Source organism: Acomys russatus, chromosome 21, assembly GCF_903995435.1.
Source record: "Acomys russatus chromosome 21, mAcoRus1.1, whole genome shotgun sequence".
In the NCBI taxonomy this organism is placed as follows: Eukaryota; Metazoa; Chordata; class Mammalia; order Rodentia; family Muridae; genus Acomys; species Acomys russatus.
In genome coordinates this window covers 60,181,377-60,208,165 of record NC_067157.1, presented here as the reverse complement: position 1 = coordinate 60,208,165, position 26,789 = coordinate 60,181,377, and the positions used below count along the sequence as shown (strand labels likewise).

The following is a 26,789-nucleotide window of genomic DNA, read 5'->3' as shown; positions in this document are numbered from 1 at the left end:
AAATCCTGGTAGGACTGTCTCAAGTTTCTTTCCCCGTGACTACACAGCCAATGAAAACAGCACCGAAGAGATTTAAGGCTGATTAATTATCCATTACTGACTTATCTTGACTACAGAAGTCTAAAAAAACAGAAGGCAATTAGTTCACTTCAATGGTCAAATAATTGTGTACTGTCTCATGTAATCCTAAAACCAACTCATCACTGTAGTTAAAAAAAAACCCAAGAGTGGTGGAATGAAGAAGAAAGGAAGATCGTACTATGGATTGTTTCATTATTATTTATTACATGTAAATCCCAGGACCTGAAGCCAAGTTTAAGGTAGAGACCAAACATCACAATGAAATAAAAACAGAATAATTAGCAGAATTACTATTAATTAGCCATATGAGTCCAATTTGTAGTCTAAAAGAATTATTCCATATATATTGACTTTAGTCCAAAAAAGACCAATATACTGGCTGAAAATAGAATTACAGTATATACATACATATATCACAGAAATGTATTAGTCTCCCCAAAAGCTGGCTCCTTCCAAACTCGATCTAATATTCTGCATGTTTTCCCTCCTCTGCTTGGTGAACACACTGGCTTCTCCTTTCTGCAGCCGGCGTCTGGTAGATGCCTTCTGCTGCCTTGTCAGCTGGCGCTTCACCTTCTGCTTCACGAGGTCCTGGAAACACTTTGTAAATTAGTATCACTGATAATCATTCTGATAAGGAGCAGAAAAGTCATTAAAACAAAGCCTTATGCTGCTAATATATTTCAAAATTGCATGTTGAGAATGAATTTTTAAAATCTTAATGATACTGTGTGAACTAGTAGATAAACCAGGAGCTGTTGTAAAATTTAAAAATTTATATTCTTTGCAGAAATACAGATTATACAACAAAAGGGGTCAAGATAGTGTAATAGTTGAAATTATAAACCACCATAGTGCCACCTAGCGATCATCATGAACACGGAGGGAAAAACCAAGATGAAAACTATTTCTTTTTGGTAAAAAAAATGATTTAGTAATGAATTATTTGTTTGTTTGTTCATTCATTCATTCGTTCTTGATGCAAAGTTTCATGTAGCCTAGTGCCTGGTTGGCCTTAAACTGAGACGTAGCCAGATAACCTTGGGGCTCTCCTGCCTTCACCTCCAAATGCTGGAACCATAACCACACCTTGTTTGTTGTACTAGAGATTGAAAACAGACTGGGGGCAACAGTCACTCATGGAAAGTCTTCATAGGGTTTTCTAGAGATGCAGAATATTGTCTTAGAGTTAACAACCAAAAATCTAAGTCACTCATTAGTTAAATGCCATTTGTACAAATCAACATGACTGAAAACAAACAAACAAACAAAAACCAAAAAACCAACACCTTTTTTTTTGGGAAATTAATTTCATAATAACATTCTTTCTTTATAGCCCCACTTCAGACCAATTTACAAATCCTACAAGGTAATTTTTTTGTGTAAGAAAAACCTGGGCACAACATGAAGTAAAATATTACGTGTTATTTTTACCACGTAAAAAAACAATGAAAAGCCGTGAGCAGTGGCTCACACCTGTAATCCCATCACTCTGGGAGGCAGAGGCAGGTACTATCTCTGTGAGTTCCAGGCCAGCCTGGTCTACATAATGAGCCCAGGATAGCCAAGGCTACATAGAAAGGCCCTGTCTCAAAAAACCAAACAAAGAATGAAAATTATCTCATTTATTGTTAAAGGTAAAAACAATCTCCCATTAGATCTAGCTACATATGTATTTATTAAAAGGTAATATGCCTTAATCAAGTCTGTTGTATGTTTTTAAGAATAGAATTTACAAATGACTAGTGGCTGTTAAGAGTTTATGTATAGCAGATTGCTGTGAGTTCGAGGCCAGCCTGGTCTACAAAGTGAGTCCAGGATGGCCAAGGCTACACAGAGAAACCCTGTCTCGGGGGGAAAAAAAAAGTTTATGTATAACATTCAGAAGGACCTAGATTTGACCTCTAGCAATGCAAATGGCCAGTAAATAGGAATGATACAAGAGAATTAAAGATCTGGGGTAAGGGGAACTGTGATCATAACATGGTATGAAAAATATTATTTTCCATTAAAAAAAAAGAATTAGGGGCCAGCCTTGTCTACACAGAAGCCTTCTCGTTCATGGAGTTAGGCTGAGAGTCTTATCCCCTTCTTAGGACACAGGTTCATGTATTACAAAGCTCAAGACAAAAGACTTGAAGACAATGAAACCACAACCCAAGTTTAAGACCAGCCTCAGGCTATGAGAGCCTGGTAAAGAGAAAAGAAACAGAGCAGCTTAAGACCTATTTAAATAGGCACAATTGTGAGTAAGCCCAGCAGAAGGCAGCACCTATTAGAACCTAGATCATTTTGTTATGATACTGAGAAATCAAAGAAAGGAGGTCAAATAAATCCTAGCCAAGTATAAAAACCAAGAGCAGAAAGGTTATCATGAACTGTGAGAACTCTATAGTAACATTGTTATCTTTTAATGTAATACATGCTTCAAAGATTTCAATTTTATACCTAGAAAATCATGTTAATTACCCAACCGTCAGAAAGAGACTATGAAGACAATTACATTATGAGAATTTTACCTTTATTGGTCTGGCAAACTCTAGTTGGCTCTGAAAGGCCCCAGAACTATAATATAAACTACTTTTTGTTGTTTTTCCTGTGACAGGGTTTCTCTGTGTAGCCTCGGTGGTCCTGGTCTTGCTAAGTAAACCAGGCTGGCCTATAACTCACAGAGATCCGGCTGCCTCTGACTCCCCAAGCACTGGGATACAGGCGTGCGCTACAGTGCCTAGCTAAACTTCTATTAATTACTTTTTATTTTACTCTTGTGTGTACATGCATGCATAGTACACATATGCATCCTTGTGTGTGTGCAGGTGTGCATGAGGGTGTGCAAACGTGAGTATATGTGTGTACTGAAGTCACAGGTTCATGTATATTGTCTCCTTTCATCACTCCCCAACTTATCTTTTTACATATACATTTATATTATTACACATATTTACAATAGATTCCAAACTTATTTTTTGGGGATAGGGTCTCACACTGAACCTGGAGCTCACTATTTGACTACCTAGTCAGCAAGCTCCAGGAACACTCTTATCCCCCCCACCTGTCTGTGGTAGGACTACAGACATACCCACTACACGTCTGGCTTTTTACGTGGGCATTGGAGATACAATTCATGGAGGAATCTTCCCAGCTTGAATTTTTACTTTATTCTTAATGGCTCTCATTTCATTCTATCCAAAACAAAACATTGTAAACATCTAATTCACACATCTGAGTTTTTAATAAGTTTAGAAAAACAAACTTATTTATCTTTTGAATTTACGTTGTATGTGGCCATTTCATTTCCTCATTTCTTCTCTTCAAGACTGTTTCCTTGTTTCTTCAGTATAAAGTAAATTATTTCTAAAAACTAGCTTTAATAACACAGAAAGAAAAAAACAACATGACAAATTGACTTTGATTTATGGAAAATCTGATAAATTACTATTATTTTACTATGTTTGACAGAACATAGTTTTTAGAAAGCACAATTAAATAGTGGTCTTCAAAGCACTGCCTAACACTGAAATAAGGCAGGTAGGTGGTGGGCTGCAAACTGGCACAGTGACTGACTGCCAAAGAATCAGGAAAGTAAGCACACCCAACATAAGTTTTGCTTGAGTGCTGAGAGAAATAAATAACAACTTGTGATCCCCGCTCTTTCCAAAAGTCAGGTATGAGGAGACTCGTGTGCATAGGCCTGGCTGTGCGGCTGGAGCAGCACCCGCCACAGGGTTTGCCTTGTGTGATGTGACACATCTCCACCCCGACTCTTCCTCTGGGCAGGTCAGAACAAAGGCTGGCTTACACGCTGGAAACCTAGTTGGGACTGCAATATTTTGCTTACTATCCTGTTTAGAAAATGTCCCTTTTGTAAACTGTTTGGACACTAATGCTAAATGCCCGAGGAATCAACAAAAATTTGATACCAAAGACATTTTAAAATTACTATTTCCCAGAATGTAGGAAGTACTGAGGGTGGTATTCCTTCACATTTCAGCCTTATTAATGTGGCCTTACCTTTGTGCAGAGTCAAATAACCTTCCTTGTTAAAAAATTAAAGACTGGATCACATGGGAAACTACAAATTTTCCATCTGGATCCAAAATACGTAACATTTTATGCCTCAAATTCAAACTAATTTATACGCTGGAATCTTTGCCTACTCCAGATGAGGCGAGTCCTCCTGCTTCTCACTAAACTTCGGCAGGCAACTCTGCAACACTACCATACGTGATTCCCGCTGACGGCTCTGCCCACAGCTGGCACATGTGCGGTACTTACTGGAGGGATGGTGGAGCAGCTCAGGATACTGCCTGCAGATGTAACACTCAGGGTTCTTGTTCGATGTTGAGCAACGCTCCTCATACTGTCTTCATCTCTACAATAAAATTTAAGAAATATATCATTTATCTTGTTGATTCTTATAATGTAAAATTAAGTTAATTTGTATTATTTTTTGTGGTGAAGTTTAAGATGAAATGCCTCTGAATTATATTTACAAAAATAAAAGTGAAACCACTTGCAACTCAGTCCACTTAATTTTGACATTCGAGGGATGTTCTGTAAACATGTCACCACCAAACTTTCCAAAAAAAAGTTTCATGAGTGAAATGTATCCATTTCCCCACAATTCATTTGTTATTTTCACTAAATTATACAAATCTGTCCCTCACACTCTGCATGTCTTTCTTGAACAAAAGCAGACACAGTACAGATAAAATATTCTCATTCTTTTTCTGAGACAAGGTCGCATTTGCAGCCACGGCTGATCCTCCTGCCTCAGGCCTCCAACCCCCAAGTGCTAGTGCAAGGATTTCCAATATGTGCCATGACGCCCAGCCAGAGACAGTTCTCGGAAAACTGCAGTATGAGTCAGAATAAAATCTATAATATGGATACGTTTATGCTTTTAGTGCTCAATATTTTAACATACACGATATACAAGAACCCAGAAAACATTAACATCTAATAGCCAATATTCTTCTGAAACATCTATTTTGTCAAATTACATGTTTCTTTCTGTGTGGATGTCACATGCCACAAGGCGCACGTGGAGATCAGAGAACAATCTGCAGTAGTCAGCTCTTTCCATCCACCATGTGGGTCCTGGAAGGAGCTCGGTCGGGCTTGGTATCACATGACTTTGTTTACTGCTCCATTTCCCTGGCCCTGCAACATCTACTTTGCCTTTACATTCTGCTTAAGTGACTACTCAAGAAATAAAATCTTGCAGTGTTTGTTTTGTAAGAACAAATCATTAACCCTGACCCTGCTTAATAAGACTATTAACTGTACATAGCTGTATGCTGGGCATTTGCTAGACAGAATTCAAGGCGTATTTGAGAAGGCGCTTCTGAACTGGTAAACCAAATAAAGCAAACTGCCCTCTCAGTGTGGGTAGGTGTTGAGTCTGGAATATACTGGTAGAATAAGAGAATGCCCTGTGCCCAGCTATGCTTAAGCCAGGACATACATACTTTTCTGTCTCTTGAATCTACACTACTGTCTGTCCCGAGTTTCTAGCTTGCTCACTGTAGATGTGGCACTTCAGTTTATAGAATTTCTGAGGCCAATTCTTTATAAAGCCCATCCTAGAATTAATATGGTTGATTTTATAAGTTTTCAACTTTTTAACGGTATGAAGTGTTAGCATGGCTGTTGCTAAGTGGTACTGCTACCCCTGAGATGCTGGGAAAGCCATCAGAGATCTAAATGACTATGCAACCACAAAGGGAAATTACACACCTTATTCTGTTTCTAGGCTATGGTATTTGGTAGTTTACTTGTATCAAACACACTTTAAATTTTCCTTCAAATCATGACTGGTTTATTAAGACGTAAGCCCAAGGTAAGTAAGACTATTCAAAATAAATTTCCTATTCATTGCATTTGGCCTTGAGAAAGAACACAGACCCAATCAGATCACAGTCTGGTGTCACAGCTAACTCTTCCACAAGCTGACTTTTTCTTATGCTTCTGCTTTAATTTTCCAAGTTTATTTAATGGCAGTAGCCCAAAAGGACACAATTCTTACATTTCATCTCATAAACAAAACTGCGAAGATAAAGGTGTTCTTAAGATGCACAGATATAACGGGTTTGGAAGAGGATTTGGAGGTAGAAATTTTGGAGCTGGCTCTGGCTAGGAAAGTGAAATGGTGAAACCGAAGACCCTGCACGGAGAGGACCTAGAGGACCTAGTCCTGCTCAGATGTAGTCCACAGGCTGCTTAGAGTCTGCATGTGGGTCCCCTGACATGGGGAGCAGGGGCAGCCTCTGGCACGGGGAGCAGGGGCAGCCTCTGGCACGGGGAGCAGGGGCAGCCTCTGACACGGGGAGCAGGGGCAGCCTCTGGCACGGGGAGCAGGGGCAGCCTCTGGCACGGGGAGCAGGGGCAGCCTCTGGCACGGGGAGCAGGGGCAGCCTCTGGCACGGGGAGCAGGGGCAGCCTCTGGCACGGGGAGCAGGGGCAGCCTCTGGCACGGGGAGCAGGGGCAGCCTCTGACACGGGGAGCAGGGGCAGCCTCTGACACGGGGAGCAGGGGCAGCCTCTGACACGGGGAGCAGGGGCAGCCTCTGACATGGGGAGCAGGGGCAGTCTCTGACATGGGCTGCTGCCTGCTTGTTGATCACTTCCTCCTGGCAAGATGGCCAGGCCAGGCCACAGAGGAAGAGGATGCAGGCAGTCCTGATGAGACTTGATTGGCTGGGGTCAGAGGTAGGGGAGGAGGGCTCTCCCTTTCTGAGGACTAGGGGAGGGAGGGGGAGGGGCAGAAGGTAGAGATGGGGGGGGGACCAGGAGGAGACAGGGGAGGGTGCTAGAGTAGGGAGGTAAAGTGAATAAATAGAACGAAAGAAACAGAGGAAAAGAAAATGGTGGTGAACCTGGCCATGGCAACAGAGCAGACTGGAATTAGTATGACAATTATGGAGGAGGAAGCTATGGCGTCTGGACATTGTGTAAACTGCAACACTATAAAGATGGCCAATGAACAATGGGAAGTTTTGTGGTAGAAGGAACAGCAGGTGACCACATGGTGGAGGAAACGGGGATTATGCTGAGAACTTGCCATGGGCGCCCTGTAAAACAGAAGACGATGAAAGCCCAGAGGAACAACCTGCTTCCAGTTACTGAAATGACAGTGTTAAGTAATGTCTACTTCATTCATACATAACCATGCAGTGACATGGCAGAAGACAGCAGAGCAGACAGAGAGAGCCATTTTGTTAACTGGTTAATTACCTTTCTGTGGAGAAAAGAATGAGACAGTTTCTTAGCTTCTTAATTTTCTTTTCTAAGAGTGTAGAAAGGATCCCTTTTTTGATGATGTGTAACTTTTAAAGTTTCTCAAGGTTTTGAAAAATATTAGTTGAGGTCATGATATAAAAAGACATAAAATTTTTCTTTTTTAAAAATTAAGTCATTGAACACTTAAAAGTTAATACAGTAATTCAAAAAGAGTAAGGGATACACCCCTGAACATGCACTAGCAAGTGCTTAACAATGTTCTGCTGATCTAGCTTAGTTATATTAATGTTTGAAATAAATAAAAATCACTACTGCAGTAAACTATTGCTTGCTTCTGGACAAACTATTCCAAATCTTAAAGTTAGATTTCAGAATTTTTGCTAAGTTGAGTTTAACACCTTCAAGAAAAAAAAAAAAGCCTTAAAATGTAATCCTTTTATGTATCTTTAAGTGCACATGAACAAACAAACAAAACAGTCAAAGGTCCAAAGTGCCAGGCTGTGGAAGTCTCTGAGTTTGAGGCCAGCCTGGTCTACAGAGTGAGTTCTAGGACAGCCATATGTACACAGAGAAACCCTGTCTTGAAAAAAAAAACAAAAAACAAAAAGGCCCAAAGCACCAAGAATCAATCTCAGTAGATATTTAACACAGAAATCACATTTACTGCATGTCTCACATACTTACATGACTTGTAGTTTAAACATACAGGAAGTGTATTAATGAAACAGAACAATTTACCTTGTCTAAAAATAGACCTATTTAGTTGCTAGATTACAGAGAATCAGTTTAACTGAAAAGACATTTTTTTAAGTATAGTAAGCTGACTTTCATTATCATATATAACACAATTACATCACAGCATTTGTTCCTTTTCAAATATGCTCCCTTGTCACAATCAAAGACGACATTGATCTCAAGATTAAAATTAAAAGGCAAATGAAAATCTATACCTGAAAGGCCTGCACTCTTTGTTCAGTGATGACAAGGCAATCAGATGGGGGTAGTCATCCTCATCCTCCTCAGAGCCAGCCGGGCTTCTGCACTGACCTGTCTGGCCATCATGTCTGGTATCGCTTTCAGTTCTATTGCTCTCCTCAGAAAACTCAGTAACAGATCCGTGTGTAAGAACAGGCAGTTTCATTTCTTCTACAGCCTGACTTAATTCGGTCATTTCAAAGCTGGGTCCATCAGTGCTCCCCTCTGAGGCGCCATCTTCTTTTATCTGCTTGCCGTCTGCAGGGGAGCGGCAACAGGAGCTGCCAGACTCATCTACTGAGTTTGGTGCCTTTTCTGTCTCTGACCTCCAAACTTCGGCTTTTTCTAACATCTCTTCATCAGAAAATGAGAAGTCAAATTCCTCTTCTGTTTCAGTAACTCTGTCATCGGGACCTACCGGATGGAGCAGTTCATCATCTGCTTGCATTTCCTTTGTGTAGCCACTGGCAGAGACCTCAACATCAAGGGAGCCCTCCCTCCTAGGAATGAAGGTATTAGCAGTGAGTAATACAGAAAAAAGATGAATAGCAACACTAACAGATGATGAGTTGAGTTCTAAGGGCCTGCCATATTTTAATATTAAACAATTATTTAATTACTTAACTATGCAGATACAAAAGATACTTGAATAAAATGACTAAAAAGCAACACAATAATTCAAATATTGTACCAGTTGACTTTTTATTAACTTAGTAAATTAACTTTCCAAAAAAGGGTTAATGGCTGCTTTTTAAAATATGTAAATACACTACACAGAGAAACCCTGTTTTGAAAATCCAAAACCAAACCAACCAACCACCTCTGCAAAAAAGAACCCCAGAAATATCTTAAAAGTGTATATAAAACCAATAAAGATTAACTCTAGAAATACACATCGTTTGAATAACTATGTACACGTTTATGGCTGGAGACATGGCTTAGCATATACTGCTTTTCTAGCGGAAGGGAGTTTGGTTCCCAGCACCCATGTGGGTTGGCTCACAAGCACAGCTCTAGGGGATCAACTTCACACAGGCTAGAGTCATACAGGAAGAGGAACCTCCATTGAGAAAATGTCCCCAGCACACTGGCCGGTAAGCAAGCCCGTCATGATTGACATGGGAGAGCCCAGCTCACTGTGGGCAGTGCCACCTCCTAGAAGGCGGCTTAAGAAAGTAAGCTGAGCAAGCCACAGGGAAGCCAGGCAACAAACAGAACTCTCCTTCAGTTCCCGCCCTGACTTCCTGCTTCAGCTTCCCTGATGATGAGCTGTACCCTGTGAGCCAAATAAACCTTCCCCCACAAGCTATGTTTGGTCATGGTGTCTTATCACAGTGAAACCCTAACACATAGAAATACTCATAATAAAAAATAAAATCTTAAAAAAGAAAACATTTTCACTAAGTTACTTGATTTTTTAAAAATGAGTTATGAAATTTGATACAGCATTCAAAATTCAATTAAAGGTATTGACTTCATAAAAATATAAATTCAACACAAAAAGTTCAATTGTATCTTAACGTCTGATGGCATGTATTTTCAAATCTTCTAGCTACTCAATAGCAATTATGTGTCTGGAAACTATTTCAGATTAAAGAATTAACTTCAGAATTAAGGAAATAACCTGTTACTTACTAAATACAGACCTAATATCATTAAAGGTTGGGTAGAGCTCACTTTCATAGCCAAAACGCTTCATGAAGAACTCTCTGATGCATCTAACGTCTCTGTCAAAATACCTGCAAAAGTGGACATTCATTTAATTTTTCCAATCTACTGTTCATTCATCTACTTCTTTAGAGGGTGCATATCTTCCCTATGTAGTTACTTCTGAACAAGCTCTGGTTTTAAAACTCAGACTCCTTCTTAAAGTCCTGTTTGAACAAATGGCTCCACAGCTAAGGAAGCTGGGTTTGAATGTTAAGTCCAAATTCTTTTAATGCTATCTACATTGTAGTTTATGTATAAATAAGAGGAACAGTCAGTTCTATTTAGATTTCCAATACATAGGATAAGCATAATGATTAGATTTAAAACTGGATCTAAGTATATTTTCTCTTCTTTAAAGATTTTCTCATAGGGAAAAGTCTAGTGGTTAGATTTCCCTTAATCAAAAACAAATCCCCATCATTGAAACCATTTACTGATCCAAATAGAAAACTGGAGAATTATGAATAAAAAATGGCCCTGTGATATACAAACACATGGCAACTAGCGGCAGGGTTAGCATATACCATTCAGCATTCTGGTGGGAAGTGGAAACCATCTGTGGAAAATCAATCATGGTGATGTGGTCATCCTTATCCAGCATGAGGTTGAACTCATTGAAATCTCCATGAATCAGCCCATGACTTCCCAGCTTGACTACCAGTTCCATAGCTTCATCATAGACTGACGCAGGGTCTTCAACATGACGCACCTGAGAGCTGCAAGTATGAATAGGCTGTGTGTCCATGTTCCTGACTTCAATGAGTATAGAAATGCTATGTGACGGTCCCGTCCCTGATCCTCCCCGTCTCCTCCTCGTTCTCCTCACACTCTGCTCCACTCAGCTCTTCCTTACAGCTCCACTCTCTTTACACAGGCTTTTAAAATTTTCATTCATTCTACTTCCAATGACTGATCCACTTTCAACAGACTTCCTTTCAGCTTATTTAAATAAAGCGACTCAAGACTTAATTTCCTCTATGCTGCTATATCTAAATTCTTAGTAATTTCCATTTCTAGTCAGCTGACCCCTTCCTTTCCTTGAAGTACTTTAGTTATCACGCATCATGCCTTTCAGGCTTTCTTTCCTCGCTGTCCATTACTGAGGCAGAGTCCTCACTAGCATCGATTTTCCACTTTCATTCAAATCCTATTCTGGAGGAACTCACGTTGCTACCTGTGAACACACTGCCTTTCATGCTTCTGACTGTCGCTGTAATCAGAGCTGTCACCATGTCCTGCCTGGGCTGCTCTAAGCTTCCTAACTCATCTCCCCTCGTTTCCCCTCAGATCTCACTGTCCACACCTCCCTCTCCCTTTGCCCATCCACCTCAGCCATTATGCTCTAAATACTGGCTTGTTGTCTTTCCAGCCACGGCTGGAGCGCAGCCTCAGCTCTGCCTAAGCTCTCACCCTGTGACTGGCACTTCTGTGACTATCTTTCGTTAATTTGGAAGCCTCCACCTTGAGCCTCTTCCTTGACCTTTATCAATGGCATTTACTGATACAATAGATATGCTGCCGAATTTGAAAGTGTTTTGTATGTAACAGATTCTTCATAAATACTGAACAAATGGCAGAGATTACAAGATGTCTGAATGAAACTGAGTTCTCAATTTATTTTTGTATAACTCTTTAGAAATTTCTAACCTCTCAGAAACACTTCAACAATTTTAACGTTTTATTTAAAAATCCTGAACCTCCAGTTCACCTATTAGGACCTGTGCTTGCAGCTTACTGAGCACTTACAGGGGATACCCATTGATAAGCTCCATGATCACTGCATGGCGATTGTAATCAACTGGCTTTGGAACTGGAAATTTCCTCTCATATAATGCCTGAAACAGAAAAATATGAGATGTTAATAAAATCATGATTTTTAAAAGAAAAAAAAAAATCTATCTTTCTAAAACAAGGCTTTGCAAAACTTTAGTCAACCTAAGGGTATTTAATTCATGATTTACTTACTACAAAAATCAGCTGAACATAAAAATACATTTAAGTTTCTTTGAATTAGCTTTCCTTCTTTAAATGCACAATTGTTATGTATTCTGTACTATGATTAAGTCACACAAAAATGAATAGAAGAAGTCTTGTAAGACTTTAGTGCCTTAGGATATTTCCTTTTTATTTAAGTTTCTGTCACTTGTTGATATGTGCTTACAATACTGAAATAAAAACAAACTTTGTTTTAGGTTTACTGGCATAAGAAGTAAGTTGTCCTGAAGGTCAGGCACTTTAGTCTGTAAATCGCTGCTGCTGCTCTTTAGACTACAATATGATGCAAATAAGTGACAAACATGGTAGTCAGAGCCAGATGTTGCCTTAGACCATTCACACATCTTCTCCCTGATAGCTGGAATGCCAACATTTCTATTCGACCTTTTGCACTTATGCAAGATTATTCTACTATTGTTCAATCCCATGCCACCACACCTTATCCACAGACCAGTATCAGACCAGATGCTATGCCAATGCATAACTTAAAAGTATCTACAATGGCAGGGTGTGGTGGTGCACTCCTATAAACCCAGCACTCAGGAGGCAGAGGCGGTGGATTTCTGTTGAGTTCGAGGCCAGCCTGGTCTATAAAATTAGTCCAGGACAGTCAAGGCTACATAGAGAAACCCTGTCTCGAAAAACAAAACAAAACAAACAAAAATCTACAATGTATGTAGCTATTTTATTTCAGCCTGAACCAAGTTTGTATTTTTGTTGATCAATTTTCAAAATTCTCTTTAATTCAGCTGCCTAGTACAGGTACAGTGCAACTCTCAAGTCACAGCTTAAACTTTATCTTATTCTTTTCCTCTTGGGAAAATATCAATGCATTTAGAGAGAGCACTTCTGTGCAGCCAGGTTCTCTCTGAATCTCCAATGTGAACACACTTAAAAAGCAACCACTATCGTGTAGAGGAAATGGCTAATGATTTCTGCCAAGATGATTCCTTATAGTACAAAAGAATGTAACATGTAATACCAGAATTGCTTATTTATACTGTTGTAAGAAATTCTCCATCATTATTAACATTTAAATGCCAGATTAAATGAACTACTCAAAGAAAACAAGCTGAGCTCCCAAGAAGCAGCGCTTCTACACTACAGTAATCCCTAGTAACTGAAAAAAAAGAGTTTGTTGTTGTTGTGTGGGGAACCAAACAAAAGTCCAGTCATCAAGATGGCCCAGTGGGTAAAGGCACCTAATGACCTGCATTCCACTCCAGAGTCCCTCATGGTGGAAGGAAATTCTCTCCCTCTCCCTCTCTCTCTCTCTCTCTCTCTCTCACACACACACACACACACACACACACACACACACACACACACACACACACACAGTCAAAATGTAAATACAAATGAAGTAAATTTTAACAAACACTACTAGACAGAATAACTATGTTATTTTGTTAAATTTAGTTGTGAAACACAAAGTTTTCCAGATAACATTTCAATGAGGGCGCTTATATAGTCACAGATTTGCATAACAATAAAATGCCTTCATTAAGAGGAAGCCACTAGGAAAAGAGCATAATCAACAGAGTTCATGTTGACTGTAGGGACTAAGTCAGGGTCAGAGAGATGCTTGTCCTTATGGTCTTTATAAGGTTTGGTTAAAACAAACTACAGGCATCTTTTTTTTTTTTTTTTTTTTGGTTTTCGAGACAGGGTTTCTCTGTGTAGCCTTGGTTGTCCTGGACTTGCTTTGTAGACCAGGCTGGACTTGAACTCACAGCAATCCACCTGCCTCTGCCTCCTGAGTGCTGGGATTAAAGGCGTGCGCCACCACGCCTGGCTTCTTCTTCTTTTTTTTTTTTTAGGGGTAAAAATACCTTCATATACGCAAATTCCTTCATGGCAGAGAGACGAGATAAATAAAGCCAAGAAACATTATGCCTGTGCTTATGGTAATCCCGTTTGTTTTTGAGGTTTCGAAAGGAGGTTCTTCCCAGTCTATGAAGCTTCAGTGCAAACTGTTCTCCTTCTTCATTTGCTACAATGTAAATATCTAGAGCAAAAAGTGGACAAGCACTGTTAGAATACTTTGGCCCCAACGGTTAAATAGCTGTAACTTTTTTTGCCTTCACCTGTGTCTACTCTCTTTCCTCCTAGAAATACTTCTTTAGCAAAACACTTTATATCCTAAATGACAACCCAGTACATGCTCATATGGAACTGTAGAAGAAAGCAGAGAAGTACTCAGCAAAGGGTACTATTGCTTTCAAAGATGCTCAGTGCTTACACCTACCATTATGTCAAAACAACCACTCAATTCATTGAGAAAGCATTTCTAGTGAAATCAGAGATGTCCCTGCACCCTCTGTGCTAGGGATCCACACAGGCCTTGCATATGACTGAGATGACAACCTCCATCCAGGAGAGTCAGTTTAACACCTTCTGTTTCAACACATTCAACTGCTTTGCTGGCCTGTAAGGTAGAATATAACCTTGGAAGTAAAGCAGTAATTTTCCTAAGCAGTTTTACCAACTATCAAAGTCAGTTATTTGTTTTTCTTCCTCCACTTTCCCCTACCACCCAGACAGGGTTTCTCTGTCTAAGCACACTGGCTGTCAAGGAACTCTGTAGACCATGCTTTCCTTCAACTCACAGAGATCCGCCTGCCTCTGCTCCAAGAGCTCAAGGATGTGCGCCAACACACAATGCTGATATTTAGAACATGTTCTCAGTGCTATAAGAAATCTTAATCATATTTCTATTAAAAAACAGGCTTTCATATCTTATTGACAGAATATAAATCTATATATTTTTTGAAACATCCTAATATCAAATTTTATATACTTAAAAAAAAAATCCTGTTATGGATTGAATTGTGTTCCTCAAAAACTCACACACCAAGCAGGGCGTGGTGGTGCATACCTTTAATCCCAGCACTAGGGAGGCAGAAGCAGGTGGATCGATGTGAGTTTGAAGGCCAGCCTGGTCTACAAAGTAGGTCAGCCACGACTACACAGAGAAATCCTTTCTCTAAAAACAAACAAACAAACAAAACTCCCACACCAAAGCACTAAATTTTCTATCTGTCTAAAGATAGGGACTTCCATTACTACTCAAAATTAAGAATGAATGAAACTCAAATCACTACTGCTCAGAAACTGGTTAAAAAAAAAAAACAAACAAAACTGTAGAGTACACATCCACTGTAACAGTGTATAATTATGAAAAATTGCTGAGTAATTATAAGCAAGAGTGAAATATTTACCAAAGACTTAAAATATTAGAAGAAAATCAGGGCCTGAAGTGTAGCTGAGTGCTAAAGCATGTGCTAGCATGAAGGAACCCTGGGTTTAGTCCAGAGCACCTAAGTTGGGAGGAATGACAAAATAAAACAAAACAAAACAAAAAACCAGATGGAATTAACTCTTGGCATTACTGAACTAACAGTGATGGACTTATGGAGGTAACTCACTACGTCCCTCATTTGTATTGCTTACAGTCAACTTTCTTAGTGTTTTGTTGGACTATGAAACAAAATGAAAGAATGCTTTCTCAAAGTAAAATAAAAACTTAAGCAAAGACAATGCTTTCAACAATACTATTAGTACATACCTGACTCTTTGCCAACACCCATCTGGTTTCCAACAGACTCAATTACCTGTCTTGAAGACAGTGTTTTCAAAGCCAGGTAATCATAGCCAGCATTTGTCAACCGATAGCCCTGGACAGCTGGACAAAAATTAGGTAAGAAAATTATTTAGCTGTACTGTAGCAACCAGGACACATCAACACAAGCCAAACATTAAAAGACAGGAAGTCTTAGAAGAGAGAGATCGATCACCCAGACTTGTAAGTCCCAATTTCTTCTCTGCTATAGTGTGACTGACTCATGTATGTACGCCAGTGTGAGAGCCTGTGACAAGACAGCTCAAACCATTGTATATTGATTTGACCATAAATTCAATTGTTGTTGTAGATAGTCATTATCCTCTTTACTTTTACTTTCTTTTATAGTTATGAAAGATCTGTGACAGGTTTTTAAACCTTCAACCCTTATCACAGATGGCGTGGGAAGCAATGTTCTAGAGTCCTGTGACGTGCTGAACTTTCCAAAGGTGGTGGTAACTGTAGTACTATCTCATTCGTCCTGCAGTGTGATCTTGCCACTTTCTATGCGCTCTTTGATTTGTGTGGACTCTGATGTAGAGGAATTTTAATTTAGAACATGGCTATTCAGGCAAGATATCACATCCAAAGACCTCTGGGTCTGTGTGATCTGGCTGGAATATAGACATGCCTTCAATCCAGGAGACAGAGGCAGAGCTCTCTGAGTTCAAGGCCAGCCTGGTTTAGAGCAAGTTTCAGATAAAGAAAAGCTTAGGTTCAGGTGTGGTGGTTCACACCTTTAATCTCAGCACTCAGGAGACGGGTGTGCAGACCTCTGAGTGCTAGTCAGTGCTGTTCAGGCAGTTTGGTTGGGTCAGTTGAGTTGAAAGGCAGAGCAGTGGAGGTGAGCTCGTGACAGTTCGGTTAGTGGAATTCAGAGGCAGTTTTTTACAGGGAGAGCTTTACATATAGAAGGTGAAGAGAGAACAAGCCACACACAGGTGAAGACGTTGCTAGAGTTAGTATGAGGTCAAGCACAAAGCAATTCAGTCAGAGGCTGAGAGAGAAGCCAGCTTGGAGAGGAGTTTGAACCAGAACAGCCAGCTAGAGCTCAGAAAGAACAAGAAAGGGTGAGTTTATTCAGCAGTAAGTCTCAGAGGCTGAAAACATTCTAGGCCTAGGTTAGATTCTACAGAGGCTAGAAGCTTCTAGGACTAGGCCTAGGTTAGCAGAAGGAGGCAGTGAGCCTCTGAGACAAATCATGAGAATAAAAGATACTTTAACACTCTGATTTTGACTAATTCAACACAGCAGAAGGTGTCAGTTCTTGGCTGACTAGTTAGGCAACCTGTACTTCATGCCCTTTGAAAGTCAGCTCTACAGCAAGCAAATTAACTGAAGATTGACAGATAATGTAGCACAAAATACTTACTTTTAGTACGTTCCCAAGCTATGAGCTTATGCTTCACCAATTCTCTTAAGACTTTATTACAGCCACCATGCTTCAGGCTGGCTATAGACGCAATCAGGCTGCAGGGAACAATTTCATGGTTCTTCATCCCCATTTCAACCTGAAATTAAAGAAATCATTTTGCCGCAACAAGCAATACAAAGCCATGTCTATTAAAGCCTTGCTAAGAAGCCAGCCTCTTGAAACTTTTCCATAGTCATAGTTGTGTGGCCTGACGGAACTACAGTGTGAGAAATATACTGCTAAGCAATTGTAGGCTACAAAGTACTACTGGGTACTAAAACGGCTACGCTGTCACTAGACAGCATGACTTTAGGGGATTATTGTTGAACACATGTTCTGGGCCAAAGAAAAAGGCTAAGGCAGATCTATGACTATAATCACAGCATATTAAATTTGTTCTTGATAAAGAGTTAATCGGTGATATTATTTCTCAAGAGTAAAAACTCTTAGTTCTTGAGAAGTTAACACCTAAACTCCTGTCTTAAAAGTACAGATATTAAGCATAAATAAGAAAGCACAATACGAAGCTGGGAGTGGTGGCGCACACTTTTAATCCCAGTACTCGGGAGGCAGAGGCAGAGGCAGGTGGATCGCTGTGAGTTCGAGGCCAGCCTGGTCTACAAAGCGAGTCCACGACAGCCAGGGCTACACAGAGAAAACTCTGTCTGGGGGTGGGGGTGGGAGTGAGGGTGGGGTGGGGGGGCACGGGGGAAGCACAATACGGAGACATGGATTTTGGTAGTTATTGGGGGAGAGTCTTTATCCCTGGAGAGCCAGAAGCAGCAGCTCAGGGCAGAACAAGAATTCTAGCTGAGAGATGACCTTCATGAAAGTAGACACATCTGAGAGTGAATGCAAGGAAAGGACACAAAGCACTGACCGAAGGAGAAAAAGGGTTGGAAATGGTATCTATGTAAGAAAGCACTGACAGAAGTAGTTGACATATGGCCAGAAAACACTTCTGCCTAAGAAACAAAAGGGCAAGGAGTCTTACACCAAGGAAAATGGGAAACTTCTGAAGATGCTTTTGCAAAAGAGATATACGTAAGAAAGCCAGGCATACAGAGTGGCACGCCTTTAATCCCAGCACTCAGGAGGCAGAGGCAGGTGGGATCTCTGAGCTTGAGGCCAACCTGGCCTACACAGTGAGTTCCAGAACAGGCAGAGCTAAGGAAAACAAAAAAACGAAAGGGGAGAGATACATAAGAAGTTACATTTAGGACTTTAATCTGGTAAAAATATACAAATTAAAAACCTGGAAGAAATGTACTAGAAATTAGTACAGCACTTTGAGATGAAAACAGTAAGTGAGCTGGGCCAACCGGTAATGGTAATAGAAGATAGGGATTAACGATTGTTCTTTCAGATTTCCTTACCCCCTTGTCTGTTCTGCACTCTGTTGAACAGCCTAAAATTTTGAGTAAAACCTAACAAATGTGCTTTTCTGAGTGAGTCAGACGGAACATTAGGCGACTGGGTCTATTACTAGGTGCCTAACAGGCCTCCTTAGAGGACTTAAACCCTCTCCCCTAAATTGGAAGCCATACAAAAGCGAGCGCTTCTACAGTAAAAGGAAACGCACGAAGGAAGGCTTTGCACCCTACAGGAAAAAAGTTAGACTTTGGTACCCTTGAACCAGATCCCAGCCTCGGCGACCACTCACACCCCCAGGGCTCTCACGCTCAGCTCCCATAGGCCGCAGAGGAGCAAGATGAAGACGCTGCCAGAGGATAAGCAAGAAAAGAGCGCTCCTTACCGCGGTCAGGACCCGGAAGTCATCGCGGCTCATGTACCGCAGTTTGGCCACGTTCACCTTCCCCATGCTTGCAGAACTCCGGCACCTACGCTGGCTCCCCCGGAAGACCGAAGCAGCTGGGTAATCTCGCGGGATTTCCGCGGCTGCCGGCCCGCGCACGCGCTCTGGGTTTACGGGTGCTGGTAGGTAAGAACACACGCTGGGCTGGCAATGGAAAGTGTTGTATTTTCTGGTCTTAGAACGAAAAGGTTCGGGAAAGTCGTTACTCAGTCTTTCAGTAGCAGTTTTACACGCGACTGATTTGGCGAGTTGCAAGTGTTTCACGTAATATACCACGTTGCTTTTCAGAGCTGCCAGGACCTGATCGGAAATAAGGTCCGGCTTCCGCAAGCCACGCCGTGACGTCAGGGGAGGGGCAGATTTTTGTCCTTTCAGATGCACGTCTACTGTTAGTGCGGCAGCCTGTTACTATAGAGCCATGGAGGGGCTTGAGCTAGCTGTATCTCAGGCAAGCAAAGCCAGTAGAAGGACGGGGACAGGGCACCTAGCGCGTCCTCTCGGTCGCCGTCAGCGCCTGTGCCCGGTGTCCGCCTCCACAGGAAGCGCGCGTTTGGGTGTCCCTGGGGTCCAGGGCTTTTGGAAGACTTTCTGGGAGACTCCCATACTGGACTTGCATTCCTCGCTATGCCTACCCACCGGTAACCGAGGGACTGTACCCAAGATATATATGTTTATATCTTTACCTTCATCACGACAGCTGCAGCGTGGTAACGACAGTGTGACTTACCTGACATTCAGTATTTGTGTTTCTCACTTTACGAATTAATTATATTTTAAGACTTTAAGCAACAGATCCTTTGATCTACTCTTAGGTTAAGCGTGGGTTCTACATATTATCGTCAAGGGTTATGATCTGCTTTATCCTTGATAGATTGCCAACCATTGGTGTGTCATTTGGGGGGGGGGCGGAATACACAATATGTACACTTTAAATGTTAGGATTCAGATACTTTCGAGTCCCCCCTCACGCATATTCCACTCCTTCCTGTTTCGAAGAACCAGTGTATTCATTACTCCGTTTCAAGAATGTGTGCCGAGAGTATGTAGCTCTTTAATTAAAGCATATACTAGGGGCAGACAGCAGGCTATCGGGTCCCATGTCTTTCCAGCTAAAGTAGCTGGTACTCTGAAATCACGGAATCAAAACAAAAGAACAGTCCTCTTGTCATTTCTGCCCCTACCTTTGGGGTCTTGCATACTTGAATACAGGACTCTAATAGGCTTATCTAATTAAGACTTAACTAATTGAGACTGTTCCACGTAACGGGGTTTTTCTACATTAACATTAAGATATAAAAACAAAAAGTTTGAAGAAGCTGCACTGATTGTCAGTCTTTCTCTTCTCAGCAATGTTGCAGAGAGCCACCACTGATTGAGTGGGTTTGGGTACAAGTTCTGGAATGTCAGGGGTAATCAGAGTCCAGGTTTCTCATCTTTTCAATATTGTGTTTTTAAAAAATAAAATTATTTTAGTAATCCAGTCATGTATGAGTAAAAGATTCTAATTCAATCTTCGTCTCTCACCATACTTAATGTTGACTTAAATGCGTGGTTCTCAACATTCCTGATGCTGTGATCCTTAAACTGTGATGATCCCCAACCATAAAATTATTTTTATTGCTACTTCATAACTGTACTTTTGCTACTGTTATGCATTGTAAATATTTTTGGAGGCAGGTTTACGGAAGGGAGTCTATCCCACAGGTTGAGAACCACTGTCTTAAATTTACAGCCTATTCTAACCTCATTCACCATTCATTAAATATAGACACCAGGTTTTTTTTTGTTTGTTTGTTTTGTTTTTGTTTGTTTGTTTGTTTGTTTGTTTTGCTAGACCTTGGGGAAACTCAATCCCAAACCCTAAAACTTAGAGGGAAGGAGCAGTGTAGAAAATACTAGGTGTGACAGAAAAGCCAAGGACTCCAGGATGTTGAAATTCCTTTTCCCAGACTTCTCTACCTCAGTCAAGCTCATACATACACACTTGCTGCTCATAAAGTGAGGGTCCTGAGTGTCTGAAGTTCCACTGTTTTAGTTTGGAATTCAGTGTATTTAACAATCTACATCGCTGGGCTAGGGAGATGGCTCAGACTTTAAGAGCTTCGACTGCTCTTCCAGAGGTCCTGAGTTCAATTCCCAGCAACAACATGGTCGCTCACAACTATCTATAACATGATCTGATGCCCTCTTCTGGCCTGAATGTGTACATGCAAGCAGAGTGGCCTAAATGTGTACATGCAAGCAGAGCACAGTATACAAAATAAATAAATAAATCTTAAACTACAACAACAAAAACAACAATCTACACCCCTTTGAATCAGTTTGTAAACGTGTCTGTTTTTTCTTGTACAACTCCCTTTCCTCACTACCTCTCTCCCCTTCACCTGTAATGTTCTCTTCACATTTCCCCAATCGTAATTTATGGTTCAAATTCTACTTACAATGGGAAGCATTTATTATTTTTATTTATATTAATTTCCTAGATCAGATGCAATAAATTACTACATTTGTGACTCAAAGCAGTAGAAATGGATTTTCCCATAGTTCTTAAAGCCAGAAGCACGAAGTCATTTTTCACTAGGCTAAAAACCTAAGTATTAAGTGAAAAAATAAGCCAAATTCAGACAAATACCACATAGTGTCTCATTCGCAGAACCTGGATTTAAAATAGTATATTGTGTGAAATGTGATTATGGATGAATGTAGGCTATAAAACTAGATGGGAATCACCAAAGGGGAGGAAAAACTAAAGGGTAGCAGGAAGTAGCATAGCGTTAAAGTATGTGTAAGAAGGAAGCAGAAAGTCCAATTAGGTTAATCAAGAGAATCCACTTTAGTTCACAAGGAGTTCTGAGGGAAGTAGACTTCATATAAAATGTAATATTAAACATCCAGTAATAAATGGCCAGATAAACAGACAAAATTTAAATGATATTCAAAAACCGGAACAGTGCCTTAACATGTTTATTGAAAGCAATCATAAATATGTAGCTATTCACTTGTGTTGACTGGTTACAACTTTATTACAGAATTATCTATGAAAAATCTTTTAGCAGGACGATGGTAGCACATACCTCTAGTCCTAGCACTTGGGAGGCAGAGGCAGGTGAATCTCTTGAGTTCCAGGACAGCCAGAGCTACACAGAGAAAACATATCTCAAACGCCCCACCCCCAAGCTTTCATTTTATATAACTGGTCCAAAAATACTTTCTCTAAGTTTCGAAGTGCTAAAAAGGCTTCTAGTTATAGTTGATGAAAGGCAGTCACTATGGCAAAACTCCACATAGTACAGTTTCCCCCCCAGGCAAGTTTGTAAGTACCTCAAAATATCTGCTGGAACTCCAAAATGTTCTACAAAGTTTTGTAACAGGGCCTCAAACTTTAGCACAACTGACTCCATGATGGAAGTATTGTTCAGGCTGTAAAACTCAGCAGGTAGCCAAGCACACTGACACAGGCCTGTAATCCCAGCATTCAGGGAAGAAGAGGCAGGCGGATCTCTGTGAATTCCATGCCAACCTGGTCTACAAAGTGAGTCCAAGACAGCCAAGGCTAAACAGAGAAACCCTGTTTCTAAAAACCAAGTCAAACCAAACCAAAACAACAAAACACAAAACCACACCAAAAAAACAAAAACAAAAAACAAAAAACAAACCCTCAGCCATTAGAATGCATTACCTGCCAAAACTAAAACAAAGGTCTAATTCATCCAAGTCCATCTAGTTCTAGCAAAATATCAAACTATAGTAACCTTGTGTTTTAGCTCCTGTAGCTCCACTTGTGGCTGTTCCTGTTAACTGAAGTATGCAACTCAGAACATGGGTTTTGTTGATGTGTGCGTGTGCCTAAAAGCTCACTCTGAGAAGGGCTCAGTGCTACCCTGGGATCCTAAACACCCAGACTAGTTACTGGCCAGGTAATAAATATTTATATTTGCTTAAATCCATGTCCTAGTGGTCCTCTCTTGTGAATACCCTGCAACAATTTTAGACCTGAGGATGGTTCATGCTAGTTTTTGTAAGCACCTGTTCCTGAGATGGGTTCATAAGACTTTTCTTTTGAGTGTGACTGCCCCTTTCCAATAAGTCTTCAATGAATACAATCAGCTCTGTTAAGCTGCTGTCAACATTCAAAGGACACCTACAAATGTTGAGATCCGCTTTTTAAGCCAGTGAAGGGAGTTTCCTACATCACTATTACCCCGATACCCCAAACCCAGTTCTGAACCTGGGGCACGCTTGCCAAGGAAGTTCTTGTTGAGATGATTTGTTTCACAGAAGCAAATACAGCATATGCTTACATGCAATAAAAGCTTTCACAGTAGAGTGCATCAAAACCCAGCTATTCTTGGCCATTTTTAGGCTTTTCACTATTTCTATAAATATTATTGTTGATACATTTTGTACCCCTTGTAAAGTCACTGATTATTGTTTGTGAATACATTGAACCCATATTGGGCTTTACTCTCATGGTTTCTGCTTTGGTCAGTTTTCTACCCCTGTAATTCATATCATATTTTATCTTTAGTTTTCTGAGGAAACTTGCTGAACAAATTTATATTCCTACAATGGATCAATGGATACAGAAAACGTGACATAGCTACACGATGGAATATTATTCACCCTCCAAGATGAATGAAACCATTATATTTGTAGGAAGATGAGTGGAGCTGGAGAGCACCACGTTAACAAAATAGTCCAGATCCAGAAAGAAAAACATAATCCATGCTGAATCTTGGTTCTAAAAAGACATGGATGTAGTATAGTGGGCTCCTGAGCTATAATCATGCCATCTCATTAAAATATTCCTAAGAATACATCCAGTGCTAAAACTATGTTAGGTAAAACTGGTCTCTGAACTAGCCCTAAATTCCTAAGGTGAACTTGTCTCTGGACCCATCCTATATTTCTATACAGTGTCATCTAGAGTTAAAGGTCGACTTCCTGACCACTTAACTGTTATCTATCCACTTCTGTAAAAAGCTTCTGCAAGCAATGCTTGCTTTCTGTATATAACACAGTTGTGGGGTTTTTTGCCCTTAAAAACTCAAACCAAATGGAACTCACGGCTGCTCCCTGCTAATCTGCTTGGGACAGTCCCACTGGTGGCCAATGAAGACTCCATCCTATCTGTTTGGGCCTCAGGAGTTTTCAGATACCCATAACAGAAGAGCTCCTATTTGGGAAGAAGACGGGGAAGGGAGATAAGTGAGGGTGATGGGCAATGACTATAATTAAAGCACATAAATGCATGTGCAGAAACTTATCAGTCAACGTCACCATTTTTGCAATGAATATATGTTAATAAAGAGAAGTACATTCACAATATCTTTTTAATATTCATATTTTATTTCGTTTTTTAAATACTTATGTATTTTATTTATTGAGTGCTTTATCTGTAGAAGAGGACACCAGATCTCACTGTAGATGGTTGTGAGCCCCCATGTGGTTGCTGGGAATTGATCTCAGCACATCGGAAGAATGGGCGATGCTCTTAAGCACTGAGCCGTTTCTCCAGCCCTCATTTTTTATTTTGAACTAATTCATGATTGTTGGCAGAATCAGCTAATTATACCAAATACTGATTATTTCATTTTCCTTTTTTAATAACAGCTACTGATTACCACCTGGACACATATTCCCTGAGCCAGTGACTATCTTTTCCAGTCTTATTAGAGTTAATTTTGGGTCGTGTACTTAAGTTTTGTTGAGGGCATGCCTGTATAAATTACAAAAGCACAGCATGTGTGTTATATTTTAAAAATTGTCATATGTTTCCCTCTGTTTCAGTCTAATCACCTGTAGGCTGAACCAGCCTCAGCCCTGCAGCTGACAGCAGCTATTCGAAGGCAATGCATGAAGGCTAAGGTAGGACTCTCATCCCTAGGTAGCCTCATAGAGAGGCTTCCTTCTCATTTTGCTCCACCTGCTTACCTGAACATCACAAGAAAGAGAAAGGCATTATATTTGTACTACTGTAGAGACCTTGATAACATGAAAATAGTCACATGCAACTAATACAGATGGGATTTTTAAATTTAATAGAATGTTTATTGAAATATGTTTTTAATATAACATATTCAGATTACAGTTTCCCCTCCCTCAAATACCCCAGATCCTCCTTGCTAACCTAAGACTACATTTTTTCTTTCTCTCTTTCTCTTTAGAAAAGAAACAGCTGAGTGTGGTGGTGTCTCTCACAACCCATCAACCATTAGTTGTGTATACGTCCTCAGGGAGGAGGGCACCCTGTGTCTCTCACAACCCATCAACCATTAGTTGTGTATACGTCCTCAGGGAGGAGGGCACCCTGTGTCTCTCACTACCCATCAACCATTAGTTGTGTATACGTCCTCAGGGAGGAGGGCACCCTGTGTCTCTCACTACCCATCAACCATTAGTTGTGTATACGTCCTCAGGGAGGAGGGCACCCTGTGTCTCTCACAACCCATCAACCATTAGTTGTGTATACGTCCTCAGGGAGGAGGGCACCCTGTGTCTCTCACAACCCATCAACCATTAGTTGTGTATACGTCCTCAGGGAGGAGGGCACCCTGTAAGACTCCTCCCACTTCCATGACAGAATGCTAGCAGGCCCCTTGTGCAGATGATCAGTGTTGCAGTTAATTTAAAGGTATAGCCTAATAAGTGCTTATTATTAGGCTATAATTTCTACAACAGTATTTTCTAACCCACCATCAATAAAAAAAACACTACACTGTTATATTTTAAAATAGCCTTGCTTCACCTGGGGCAGGGCAGATATTAATCTCCTAAACTACCTCCCATACCTCCCTGCCACAATCCCATGCCATCTGCATCTAATCATTTCTATCCCATCTGTTATCCCAGATACTTTTCTAATATTCTTCACCTGGGCCAAATTCTCCATCCACACTGGCCACGCTTCTTACTCCACCTAACCCACGGTGGCGGCCTTCTTCCTTCTCTTCTTCCTCCTCCTCTTCCCAAGATCCTGTTCAGGTCTCTGACTGCTTCCTTTCCCAAGATCCTCTCTGTCCCACAAGCCTGGGAACCTTAGCCACACCTATCTCATTTGCCCTGTCAGGGTGTATTGGCTTTTTTTTTATTGGTCAAACAGGAATATGTTTTTAGGCAAAGCTAAAATCATTTTGTGATATGTGAGTCTGCTCATTTGGGTAGCACCCAGACCAAACCCCAACAGATGAAAGCTGTTGTGAATTCAAGAATGAAATGGTCACGTGTCACTCCCTAGTACCCCATGTCACCCCCTTGCTCTGGCTCTTACATTCTTTCTGTCCCTTCTTCTGCAGTGTTCTCCAAGTCTGATAGGAGAGTACTGTAGATGTCCTAAACCAAGTTCTACTATTTCAGCTTTTTTCCCCCTCTCCATTAGTTTATTTACTCACTTACTATTTCAGTTCTTTTTTTTTTTTTTTTTTTTTTTTTTTTTTTTTTTTTTTGGTTTTTCGAGACAGGGTTTCTCTGTGTAGCCTTGGCCATGCTGGACTCACTTTGTAGACCAGGCTGGCCTCGAACTCACAGCGATTCGCCTGCCTCTGCCTCCCGAGTGCTGGGATTAAAGGCATGCGCCAACTATTTCAGTTCTTAAATAAGAAGCCTTAGCTGGTTTCTTGTGGTTTAGGTATGATACTTTCCACATTCCACACTCTTCTGTATTTTTACCCCTCCCTTGAGTATCAGGTTTTTTTGAAGTAATATAACTTTATTAAAATGAAAAGACAATATTCAAAACAATGCAATGCAATGAATAAATCCCTTTTGCAGTACTGTACACACAGTATGGGGATCAGTGCATTTTTCTAAGGCATGTGTTAACCTTCATTTAGTTTATACTAAAATATAGTAAGCTACAAATAGCTCAAATTACATCATTCAGCAGTTTAAACTGAACAGCTTGGTGGGACACCGCAGCATGGTCCCTCTGTTGG

The 26,789-nt window shown here is 40.6% G+C and overlaps 1 protein-coding gene across 1 annotated transcript; it reads right to left on the bottom strand.

The window, feature by feature from the left end:
* Positions 1-484: 484 nt before the first annotated feature.
* Riok2 (RIO kinase 2) lies at positions 485-19,544 on the bottom strand. The gene is made up of 11 exons (XM_051164368.1): positions 19,539-19,544; positions 18,796-19,155; positions 16,998-17,136; positions 15,572-15,688; positions 13,836-14,011; positions 11,755-11,843; positions 10,533-10,724; positions 9,945-10,037; positions 8,274-8,798; positions 4,357-4,453; positions 485-672 (listed from the first exon to the last, which is right to left on the bottom strand). The coding sequence occupies exons 1-11, from the start codon at positions 19,542-19,544 to the stop codon at positions 508-510; spliced, it is 1,959 nt and encodes a 652-aa protein (XP_051020325.1). The 3' UTR covers positions 485-507.
* Positions 19,545-26,789: the final 7,245 nt, after the last annotated feature.